Source organism: Erinaceus europaeus, chromosome 5, assembly GCF_950295315.1.
Source record: "Erinaceus europaeus chromosome 5, mEriEur2.1, whole genome shotgun sequence".
Taxonomy (NCBI): Eukaryota; Metazoa; Chordata; class Mammalia; order Eulipotyphla; family Erinaceidae; genus Erinaceus; species Erinaceus europaeus.
Genome location: NC_080166.1, coordinates 13194432 through 13207031, shown reverse-complemented (window position 1 = coordinate 13207031; position 12600 = coordinate 13194432). Strand labels below are relative to the sequence as shown.

General features: G+C 48.2%; 1 protein-coding gene across 5 annotated transcripts in view; it reads right to left on the bottom strand.

The window, feature by feature from the left end:
* The window catches only part of ADCY2 (adenylate cyclase 2), a 289600-nt gene that overhangs the window by 41907 nt on the left and 235093 nt on the right, over nucleotides 1-12600 (bottom strand). For all 5 annotated transcript variants that reach the window (XM_060191138.1, XM_060191139.1, XM_060191140.1 and 2 more), the window contains 2 exons: nucleotides 7965-8102; nucleotides 915-1034 (listed from right to left, as the gene is read on the bottom strand). In XM_060191138.1, coding sequence (XP_060047121.1) covers nucleotides 915-1034; nucleotides 7965-8102 — 258 coding nt within the window. The remainder of the gene's footprint in view (nucleotides 1-914; nucleotides 1035-7964; nucleotides 8103-12600) is intronic.

Sequence of the window (12600 nt, the reverse complement as noted above, 5' to 3'; positions counted from 1 at the left end):
TGGGGGTAACGTCTCTGCCCACAGATGCTGCACACCAGCCCCACTCTGGCTCGGGGCGGGGGTTACAAACACCTGCTGGCAGCACGGGCCTTCTCTCCTTCCGTCCAGCCTACACATTTGATTTAGAAGGGCATCACTTACGGCACAGTCTGCCAACTCAGTTGGCAGCACGTTTCATCAGAATACTCATGCAGGACTGGCAGCTTACCGTGCAGAAGGACCCAGGTTCAAGCCCCCCCCTGACCCTACCTGCAAGGGGAAGCTTTACAAGTGGAGAAGCAATGATGAAGGTCTGTCTGTCTGCTTGTTATCTATCTCGATTTCTGGCTGTCTCTATGCAATAAATAAATAAAGACAACAATAATCAAAAAAAGAGGGGGTCGGGGAGTGGCATGCCGGGTTAAGTGCACAATAGTATGAAGTTCAAGGATCCTGGTTCGAGCCCCTGTCTCCCCACCTGCAGGGACGTTGCTTCACAGGTGGTGAAACAGGGCTGCAGGTATCTCTCTGTCTCTCTCCCTCTCTGCCTCCCCCTTCTCTCTCAATTTCTCTCTGTCCTATCCAAAAAAAAAATGGTGACAGTAACAGTGGATTTGTAGTGTAGACACTGAGCCCCAGTGATAACCCTGGAGGGAGGGAGGGAGGGAGGGAGAGAGAGAGAGAGAGAGAGAGAGAGAGATTCAGAAGAGAAAGGAGACAGTCTTTGTGAGTGACTCGAAGTGACACTTTGAGTTAAGAGCAGGTGGTGTGCCAGGTGCTAGCTGGCCAGACCTTCTCAGTCATACTCAGGGGTGGACCCAGAAGGGAAGAGGGTGCGCAGAACAGGTGGGAAGACAGAGAGTTGCCTTGTGCCCTGGGCTCACAGCAGACCAGCACCCCCAAGGTGTCAGCTATAGCAAGTCCTGTGTCCTTACCGGCAGGAAAAACAGACCCCGCGCCCGCTGAATGGCTGTCTGGTCGCTGGAGATGGAAAGACTAGTGTTCGACACGTTGGTAGCTGGAAGGGTCATTTCTTCAGGTTCACTCAAGAAGAACTACAAAAAGAACAGGTGTTTTTAGTGTCGTCAGTGCTGGGGAGACTGAGAAGAGAGCTGGAAGGTGCACGGACGGTGACTGACAGCATTGCTTCTCCAAGGTACAAAGACATCCAGCCCAGGAGAGGCCTGGGAGAACAAATACCCCCCCCCCTTGGAAGTCCTGAGAAATTGGGGGGGGGGTTAAGTGCACACATTGCAGGGCACAAGGACCCACATTCAAGCCCCTGTTCCCCACCTGCAGGGGGGAAGCTTTGTGAGTGGTGAAGCAAGGATGAGGGTGTCTGTCTCTCTCCCTTCTCCATTTCTGTCTCTACCCAATAAAAATAAATAAATTAGTAAAAGAAAATAAATTCTATTAGGTGAGTGGACAACTGTCTATAGCTGCACTTTGAAGTGATTTTTGAGTTTAAGGCCTTTAAAATACACGGGAGATGGGGAGACGGGAGATAGAAGAGAGGGGCCAGGTGGTGGTGTACCTGGTTGAGCACACATGTTACAATATGCAAAGACCAGGGTTTGAGCCCCTGGTCCCCATTTTCAGGTGGACAGCTTTGTGAGTGATGAAGCAGTGTTACAGGTGTCTCTGTTGCTTTCCCTCTCTATCTCCCCTTTCCCTCTTGATTTCTGGCTGTCTCTATCCAATAAATGAAGAAATAAAGATAATTTTAAAAAGAATATATGGGAGAGGGGCCTGGGGAGATAGCATAGGGCTTCTGCAAAAGACTTTAATGCCTGAGGCTCTGAGGTCCCAGGTTCAACCTCCCCACCATCAGCTAGAACTGAGCAGGGCTCTGGTCAGTAGGTCTCTCTCTCTCTCTCTCTCTCTCACATACACACACACACACACACACACACACACACACACACACACACACACACACACTGTTTTTCCCTCCAGGGTTATCACTGGGGCTTGGTGCCTGCACTATGAACACACTACTCCTGGAGGGCAAGCAGGGAACGAGGCAGAGAGAGAGAGAGGCTCGAGTAGCACTCTCGTCCCCTTTTGCCACTTTCTGTTACTTTTTTCCTTTAAAAATATTTCTTTAACCTGCCAATGTCTATGCCCAGCAGAGAAGCAATTACAGAAGCCAGAGCTCCCACCTGCTGCTCCACAAAAGAATTCTGGTCCATACTCCCAGTGGGGAAGAAATGTGAGGGGAAGGTTTCCAGAGGGTCTGGGATGAACCCCAATTCCATCAGGACCCAGAGAGAGAAGAAGAAAAAAAAAAAAAAGAAAGACACTTGGAAGAAGCAATAAGTGTAGGTGTGACTTAGAAAGAGAAGGGGGCTCGGGTGGTAGCGCAGCAAGTTAAGTGCACGTGGTACAAAACGCAGGGACCAGAGGAAGGATCCCGGTTTGAGCCCCTGGCTCCCCACCTTCAGGGGAGTCGCTTCACAGGTGGTGAAGCAGGTCTGCAGGTGTCTATCTTTCTCTCCCCCTCTCTGTCTTCCCTCCTCTCTCCATTTCTCTCTGTCCTATCCAACAACAAATGACATCAACAACAACAATAATAACTACAGCAAGGCTACAACAACAGGGGCAACAAAAAGGGAAAAAATGGCCTCCAGGAGCAGTGGATTCATGGTGCAGGCACTGAGCCCCAGCAATAACCCTGGAGGCAAAAAAAAAAAAAAAAAAGGAAGAGAAGGCAGGACCATAGGACCATAGGGAAAGAAGGGGCAAATATATATAAATATAGATAATTACAGAAATAATAGCCCATATCTGTAACCTTGAGAGAACCACTGCAATTTCCAGTGAAAGGAATGGGGGCACAGAACTCTGGTGGTGGGCAGAATTATACCCATTTTCTTATAATTTTCTAAATCACTAATAACAATTAAAAATTGCTTATTAGTTAATAACTTTACTATAAACTACTGACCCACTCTCAAAAGAAGCAGTATACATTTATTTATGAGAGAGGGAGAGGAACATTTGGCTTACGTGATGCCAGGGACCAAACCCAGGAGCTCAACTGTATTTCAGAGCCCAGTGCTCTGCTCACCGTGCCCCACCCTGGACCACCTGTCTAAATTTCTCGGTCTCCCTCTACCTCATTGTCTCCTTTTTCCTGTCTCTCAGTCTCTATTTCCCTGTCTTTCTGATTCTCTCTGTCCCATTTCGTTTTCTTTCTATATTTTCCTGACTTTGATTCCCGAATCTACATCTCTGTCTCATTCAGTTTCCTGTTGTTTGTCTTTCCGTGTCTGTGAGTCTCTGTGTCTCTTTGCCAGAGAAGCTGTGGTCCATGTTGTGTAGGAGACAGACTGAGTCTGAAGGTCACTGGAGAGAAACCAGAGGCTCAGTGGGCCAGGGTCTCTACTGAAGGAAATCCACCTTCTCCACTAAGCCCTGCTTCCATTCCAGGCTTACAAAGAAAAACTTCTCCTGGAGGCTTCCTATTGATTTTGTTTGCCTCTCTATTGCAGTATTTCCTTTGCTGGAGAGTTCCTGTCAAATGCCTATGCTAATTTAGTTATGTAGAGAAGAAGACACCTACCCATTTAGTGTATTCTTGGGAGCCTTCCTTTCTGATTCTAAGAGCGATGCTGGATACACTGGCTTTGATCCATCATCTCATTTGATAAAAGCCAACTGAGGACTCAGACATCAAAGGAACACCGAAGATTTCTTTTCCTTACTGCTAAAGAATTTATCAAAAAACCTGACAGTCCCTGGCTGAACTACTAATGTGCTAGCGCTTTGGCAAAAAAGAAAAATCTATCAGGAAAAATGCCTGAATGAGGTAATAGCTTGGTAAACAGCAGGCTCTAAAATATTATGATTTTTCGTTTGACCAATCCAACATGCTGAGGACTCAAAGGGCAGCAAGAAAAAAGTAAGAGAAAGCCGTTTAGCTCAATAGGTTCCTGGTCTACGCACCCAATATCTTGAAATTGTCAACACTACCATCTTCACTGCGTTCTTAAGGAATTTCTTTTTTATTCCTTTATTTACCGGGTAGAGACAGAAATTGAGAGGGTGGCAGAAGATAGAAAGAGACACCTGTACCTGCCTGCAGTCCTCCTTCACCTCTCCTAACGCCTCGCCCCTGCAGGAGGGAGTCTGGGACTTGACCTCAGGTCCTTGCACATTGTAACATGTGTGCTCAGCCGGGGGTAACATTGCACAGACCCTGTCTTTCTCTTCCTAACTTACATCAGTTAGCACCATCACCACCTAGTTTGTCCTGAAAGGCAACGAACACATCTTTTTAGTGACTAACTAGTATTCCATGGAGTCTATATCCAATAATTTCTTTGATCCAGTCATCTGTTGATGACTGGAGTTAGCTCATGCCAGAGGAGTCAGAGATGCCCTTCCAGTTAGTGTCCTTAGGTCCCTGGGATGGATGCATAGGAGTGGTGCTTCAGTGTCAAATGGTATCCCTATAGAAGACGTTGCTTTCTCCAGGACCTTCCTGCTGTTTTCAGAGGCTGCAGCACTAATCATTCCCACCAACAGAGAACACAACTTTGGGGGGTGGGGGAGGCTCCTCTCTGGATCCGGTTTAATATTCCACAATCCGTAAACAAACTGGGACAATGAGACGCTTGCTCTGAGCCAAAAACTCTAGTAACGTGCTTGCAGCACCAACCATATAAGCTCCGGCCTTCCTCAGGCAGTTTGAAACACCTCACAGTTTTGTTTGGCAGCTAACTGAAATGTGAGCTCAGGATTTACTATTGTGCTTTGTGCCTGGTGGCGTGTAACACACAGTTGTCATCTTGCTGGCATCCGAAGCGTCAGCAGACCACTAATTAATTACTGCAAACACCTCGCCTTGCCTGCATGGGGCACGAGCCAGGCTACTAATCATATTCTCATAGCTGGACAACCACAGGATGAGACTTTCAAAAGGTCAGGGAAACAAACACACAGGATTGGAACTTTTCATTCCTGCCTGATTTAAACTGCCAGATGACATGAAATGTGAAAAGCAAAACAAACCAACTAAACAAAAAACAATAAAAGCCAGGGTTGCAGAGATGACAGCATAGTGGTTCTGCAAAAGATGCTTGTGCTGAGGCTCTGTGGTTCCAAGTTCAATCCCCAGCACCTCTGTGTACAGTGCTCTTAGCTCTTTCTCTCTGCAACTGTCTGTAAAATAAATAAATATAAAACACCCACAGGTCTGCTGCAAATTGGTACTCACACCCCACATTTGATTAAAAAAGGGGGGGGGTTGCTGGGCTGTGGCACAGTGGGCTAATCACACATGGAGCGAAGTGTAAGGGCCGGTGTAAGGATCCCAGTTCAAGTCCCCAGCTCCCCACCTGCAGGGGCGGAGGGGTTAGGCGTTGCTTCACAGGTGGTGAAGCAGGTCTGCAGGTGTCTATCTTTCTCTCTCCCTCTCTGTCTCCCCCTCCTCTCTCCATTTTTCTCTGTCCAATCCAACAACAACAGCATTAGTGGCAACAATAATAATAATGACAACAAAGGCAACAAAATGGGAAAAAAAATTAAAAATCTAAAAAGAACCCTGTTTCCTGAGGGGGCCGGGTGTTGGCGCACCTGGCTGAACACACACATTACGATGCATGAGGAACCAGGCTTGAGCCCCCTGCAGGGGGAAAGCTTCACAAGTGGTGAAGCAGGGCTGCAGATGTCTCTGTGCCTCTGAACCTCTCTATCACCCCCATCCTTTCAATGTCTCGCTATCTCTATCCAATAAATAATAAAGATAATATATATATTAATTTGCTTTTTGATCAAGTCTGATAAAAATGTAGGATAACGTGTCTTTCTCCCTTTGGACTGGAGTATTTGGTTTCACCTGGGCAGACACCAGGTGTTTCAAAGGTCCTATTATAATGCCCTGTTTTTTTCACCAGGCTGACTTTGACAGCTCGGCCTTTGTGTCAGTGTGTGATGAGGGCTTAGTAGCCAGCCCTGGGATATTCTGTTCCTGTGACCAGATCACAATGGTCACAATGCACGTCTGGAGTTCACTCCTTGTGGGGAAGCCACATGCAGTGACCCATCTGAAGAGTCTGTGACAGGAAACTCAGAGGCAGCCTGGAGCTCGCGTCTGGCCCCTTTGGATTAAAGATGCCAAGGGAAGGGGGTGAGGGAGAAGCAGGAAGGGAGCTGCTGGCCTCTGGAGGAAGTCCAGGGTGAATGAACACAGAGCTTACAGGCTGCCTGGGGAACTGTACCTCAAGGGGAAAAAAGAAGAGAAAGCCTTGCAAAGGCATTGTAGAGACAGACAATTTGAAGAGGGCTCAGACAGACATAGAAAGGACAAATGCTTTGTCCTACTGACAGGAGGCTTCTAGAATAAGCAAGTCACAGCCACAGAGTGCTCTATTCCTACCTTTAGGTTCCTGTTTATTAAGCACTTTGTCCTGCTTTATATCTTACGGTCTTTCAGCCACCAAGCTGCAGATGCTACCATGACGCCACCCTGACCTCCCTAGGCAGACGCCCTTACCCGTGTGTCCTGGAGCCTCCCCTCCCCAGAGCCCTGTCCCACTAGGGACAGACAAGACACAGGCTGGGGGTGTGGATCCACCTGCCAACACCCATGTCCAGCGGAGAAGCAATGACAGAAGCCAGACCTCCCACCTTCTGCATCCCATGAAGAATTTGGGTCCATACTCCCGGAGGGATGAAGAATTGAAAAGCTTCCAGTGGAGGACAGGGGACATGGAGCTCTTGGTGGTAGGAACTGTGTGGAATTAAATCCCTGATATCTTACAATCTTGTTCATTATTATCAGATCACTAACAGTAAAACAAAGAAAAGCAGAGCTGAGGACAGCAGGGGCTCAGCAGGCAAGGGGTGGGGGTTGGGGTCCTGTCCTCCGTGAGCTAAGCTTCTGTCTGGGATGAAAACGTCATAGCATGATGGCGGGAAAAGGCCTAGGTGGAGGTGAGTGTTCTGTTCGACATCAGTCATGGGGACATGAGAGACTGGACCCATGTGTCAGCAGCTGTATTGTAAACCGTTAGCCCCTCAATCACTCTTGACTCAATTATGTCCAGTAGATACCTGAGTCATATAATTTCACTGTAGTGCTGGTGTGGAAAAAAAAAAAGGATCCCGTTCAGCTCTGAGCAGAGAAGAAGGCTACCAGAGGACCTGCTCTCATGCCACAGTCTTTCCCTTCACGTTGGACTTGCCCGGCAATTTACAGAGGATGGTGAATGAAGACCGACAGTCTCTGAAGCTGTGTGACCGACCCCTTAGGAAGTCCCTTTCCTATGGGTCTGGAGGACATTCAGGGCAGGCCCAGGGGACTTTAGGCCTCAAAGAGAAGGAGGGAGAGCCCTGGCGAACGCATGGCAGAGGGAAGTCAGACAGACGCAAAAGGGACACATGCTCGACAGAAGGCTTCTAGAATAAGCAAAGTCACAGGGAAAGCAGAATAGGGCATGTGAAAAACAAAAGGAAAATGGATATCCCTCCCCGTCCTCCTTTCTCTCTCTCCTGCCAGGGTTATTGCTGGGACTGCACCTTCACTGCTACCAGAGGACACTTTCTGTTCTTTTATTCTTTAAAAATTTGTGATTAATAGTGGGTTACAAGATTGTCTGATTCTGTATGCAAAGTTGTGTGTCCTCACCCTCCAGCCTTACAAACGTAACCACCAGACTTCTCACAGCCTTACAGTCTGCTTGCTTCTGGTTTTTTTCTCCCCCAAGTTTATGTGTATGGCATCTCTAGATTTCACATGTGAGTGAGATCGTCTTTCATCTCATACTTATTTTGCTAAGCACAGTGACCTCCAGTTCCAACCCTTTTTGTCCCAAAGGACATAATATCATCTTTTTGATTGCAGAGCAGTATTCCATGGAATCTGTGTCCCATGACTTCTTTATCCAGCCATCTGATGATGGGCACTTAGGCTGCTTCCACCCTTTGGCTCTTGTGAATAATGCAGCTGTGAACCCTTTGGATTGGTGAGCCCCACTCACCATGTTGAACACAGCCATGGCTAAGACGATGGTGGTGGTGACCGCAGTGAGGCAGGTCCGAGGCCACGGCCGGTTGGCAATGATGCTGGAGGACTTCAGAAGCCACAGCAGGGAGGCCGAGGCCTTCTTACAGCATTGCTGGATGGAGAGAAGAAGAAAGGCCTTGTGACTGACTCCCTGCGGTATCTGTCTCTTTTCTCCCTTCCCCTCTTTTTTTTTTTGTTGTTGTTTTATATTTATTTTATTTATTTATTCCCTTTTTGTTGCCCTTGTTTTATTGTTGTAGTTATTATTGTTGTTGTCGTTGTTGGATAGGACAGAGAGAAATGGAGAGAGGAGGGGAAGACAGAGAGGAGGAGAGAAAGACAGACACCTGCAGACCTGCTTCACCGCCTGTGAAGCGACTCCCCTGCAGGTGGGGAGCCGGGGTTCGAACCGGGATCCTTATGCCAGTCCTTGTGCTTTGCGCCACCTGCGCTTAACCCGCTGCACTACAGCCCAACTCCCCCCTCTTTGTTTTTTAATAGACACAAAGAGACCAAGAAAGAAAGGCAGACACAGAGAGGGAGAGACGTTAAGAGCACCAATTTCTCCCCCTGACGTCTGGAGTACTAGTAAGTGGCATGGTGGGGACTTGAACTGGGGTTTGCACATGGTAGGGCAGGGGCCCTCCTGGGTGAGCTATTGCCCCAGCCCCTAATTTCAAGCATTTACTTCATTTATGTCACATGAAATAGAAGGAGGGGGTGGCAAAGCAGCTCAGTCGGATAGTTCGTTGCTTTACTGTGTGTGACGCAGGGTCGAGCCTGGGGTCCTCACTGCCTTGACAGAAGCTTTGATGCTATGTATCTTACACACACTTCCCCCGCCTCTCTTTTTATTTATTTATTTATTTATTTATTTTCATATTATAGAATTACATGTTGACAGGGGTTTGAATCCACACCATTCCTACCACCAGAGTTGCGAATTTTCACTCTCCCCACTGCAATCCACCACAGTTCCCCTAAAGTTTTAGACATGGGCCAACCATCTTCTCTACAATTATAGGTTCATATTTATACATAGTTGCCCCTTCTTTTCCTGATTCACTCCTCTCTTCCCCTCCAAGCCACTCATGGCATCATAGCTACCTCCATATGTCCCTCTCCTTTTCCTTCTCTCTCTCTGGTGCTGATGGAGCTGGAGTGCAGAGTCCTCTTATCCTCATCCTGTCACTTCTTCCCTGCTGGGAGTGTGGATCAAGGTTGTTTATGGGGAGCAGAAGGTAGGAGTTCTGGCTTCTGTAGCTGCTTCTCTGCTGAGCATGGGCATTGACAGGGTGAGCCATACCCCCAGCCTGTTTCTATCTTTCCCTGTCTCACAGTCCCTCTCTACCTCTCTGCCTCTACATTAAAAATTAAAGAGGGGGGTCAGGCGGTGGCGCAGTGGGTTAAGCGCACGTGGCGCAAAGCGCAAGGACCGGCGTAAGGATCCTGGTTCGAGCCCCCGGCTCCCCACCTGCAGGGGAGTCGCTTCACAGGCGGTGAAGCAGGCCTGCAGGTGTCTATCTTTCTCTCCCCTTCTCTGTCTTCCCCTCCTCTCTCCATTTCTCTCTGTCCTATCCAACAACGAATAGCGTCAACAATGGCAATAATAATAACCACAACGAGGCTACAACAACAAGGGCAACAAAAGGGGGAAAAATGGCCTCCAGGAGAGGTGGATTCATGGTGCAGGCACCAAGCCCAGCAATAACTCTGGAGGGGGAAAAAAAAAAAACAACCAAAAAAAAAAATTAAAGAGACAGGGGGATCAGGCCATATCACAGCCAGTTAAGTGCACGTGGCGCAAAGCACAAGGACCGGTGTAAGGATGATCCCCTGGTTCGAGCCCCCGGCTCCCCACCTGCAGGGGAGTTGCTTCACAAGCAGTGAAGCAGGTCTGCAGATGTCTGTCTTTCTTTCCCCCTCTCTGTCTTCCCCTTCTCCCTCCATTTCTCTCTGCCTTACCCAAAAATGACAACAATAACAATCATAATAACTACAACAGCAGTCAAACAACAAGGGCAACAAAAGGGGAGAAAAGAAAAAAAAAAGCAAAAGAAAAAGAAAAAATTAAAGAGAGAGGAGGGGAAGAGAGAGGGAGAGAAAGGGTGAGAGACAGGCTCTAACTGCACTCTGGAACACTTGTCACTGGGCTGGGGGTGAGTAGACCCAGAGCTCCTGGTGTGCAAGTTCTGTGCTCTACCAGCCGGGCTATTTCCCTGGCTGCTGAATCTTTACAATAACTATTCTAACTGATTACTTAACTAACTGGTTTCATTATTCCAAACCATTCTCTTGAGGGCAATGCTGGTCTACAGGACAGCTGTTGACACATGTGCCTTGCCAGGTGTCTGCGCACCACTCCCATCACCAACCTCAGCCTCTTACCATGCTGTCCAGGGTGCCCGTCACCCTCCCTCTGCCGCGACTCACAGTCTGAAACACACCACACCTCGTCCAGGTTCCATGCCATGTTTCCCTTGTCACAACTTTTTGGCTAGTATGTTTGCCTCCAGGGTTATCACTGGGGCTCAGCAGAATCCACTGCTCCTGGCAGCCCCCCTTTCTTTCCCCATTTTATTGCATAGGATGGAGAGAAATTGACAGAGGAAGGGGAGACAGAGAGATGCCTGCAGACCTGCTTCACTGCTTGTGAAGCATCCCCCCTGCAGGTGGGGGCCGGGGGCTCAAACTCAAGTCCTCGTGCAGGTCTTTGCACTTAACTGTGTGAGTGCTTAACTGGGTGAGCTACCGCCTGGCCCCATAACTTTCTTTTTGTGTGAGGCAGACAGAGAGAGAGAGAGAGAGAGAGAGAGAGAGAGAGAGAGAGAGAGGCAGGGGTAGGGTGGGGGGGAACCACCAGAGCACTGCTCAGTGCTGACAGACGGCTGTGCTTAGGATTGAAGGCTAGAGTTTCATTCTCTGTATTTTGAGAGTGGGAGATAGACAGGTAGGTAGGTAGACAGACAGACAGACAGACAGACATATGCTAGGGCACAGCATGGCTGCACCATCCATGGAGTTTCCCTGTGCTGCCCCTCCTGCCCCCATGCAGTGCCAGGGATGGGGCTCCTGACTCCTTTTCTGCTTCTCTGGGAGCCTGCGAGGAGGCAGGAAGCACACTCAGCTGGGCACCTTCCCACCAGCAACGTGGGAAAGCCAGATTCACAACTGAAACTTTCTCCTAAGAGCAGGGCTGTGCAGGCATTGGTGGTAGTGTTAGGGCTGCCATCCCAGAAAATGCCCTTTCATGTCTGAACTGGCAGAATCGTGGGGCGGGGCGGGGGGGACAGCCATCTCCATCCCAGACAATGCCCTTTCATGTCTGAACCAGCAGAATTGTGTGTGTGGGGGGGCAGGCACCTCCATCCAAAGGTGTTTATTGTTAGCCCTTCATGTCATCCTGCTTCTAGTAAGGCCGGCAGCCCAGACCGGGCTCAGCTCTGTAGTTGCAAGGAAAAACTAAAAGCAAGTAGAATGAGCAGAGCCTCAAATGTGCCTACAGAGGACTCAAGTCTAGTCCATCACGAGAGAAGAGAACTGGGCTGACGCAGGAAAATGAGGATAGCAAGTGTCTGCATTCTAGCCAGCTAGGCTCACGTCTCTGCCTGAGATCACTGCTAGAAGAGATGTTTTTGTGTAGAAACACGGGAAGGACGGACCGAGGAGAACTAAAATGCTAAGCACAGGGGCCTTCAGAAAGCACGCGTTCTACCCTGCCCCAGGACCCAGGTTCAAACCCCAGGCACTGCACAGGAGCACCATACAGGGGAAGCTCCGTGAGCCTAGAGCCATGATGTAGTGCCTCTCCTTGTCTGTCTGTCTGTCTGTCTGCTTATCTGGCTGTTTCTGTCTTTCTTTACCTGATACTGAAAAAAAAAATGTGCTAAAAGCAGAAAACACAGGATGGGGAGATAGCATAATGGTTATGTCAAAAGACTCTGATGCCTGAGGCTCTAAGGTCCCAGGTTCAATCCCCTGGACCACCATGGCCTAGAGCTGAGCAGTGCTCTAGTCTCTGTCTCTGTCTCTTTTTCTCTCTCTCATAGAGCAAATAATATATTATCTTAAAAAGCAGAAGATACACAAAGTTCCTACTTGAGGAGAAAATTTTTATCTGACCTAGATTCCATATCACTGTCATTTAGGGAAAATGTTATCTGATTATTTCAGAGATGCCTCTGAAATTAGCAAATTATAATAATTATTTAGTTGTAGTTTTCATTTTTTAAATTAAAATATGTATTACAGAGGGAGAGAGAGAGAGAAAGAGAGAGAGAAGGGGGAGGGAGAGGGAGAGAGAGAAGGAGAGACTAGAGCACCTCTATTTCATTTGTACTGCTGGGGACTGAATCCAGGGCACCATAAGCATAAAGAATGCTGAGTGGTCCAGGAGGTGGCACAGTGGATAAAGTGTTGGACTCTCAAGCACGAGGTCCTGAATTCAATCCCCAGCAGCACATGTACCAGAGTGTTGTCTGTTTTTTTCTCTCTCTGCCTATCCCTCTCATAAATAAATAAAATATTTTTTATTTAAAGAAGAATGCTGAGTCACCTCTCTGGTGATTTGAGTTTTCCCATGGTGATAATCTCAACGAATATAAGGAAAA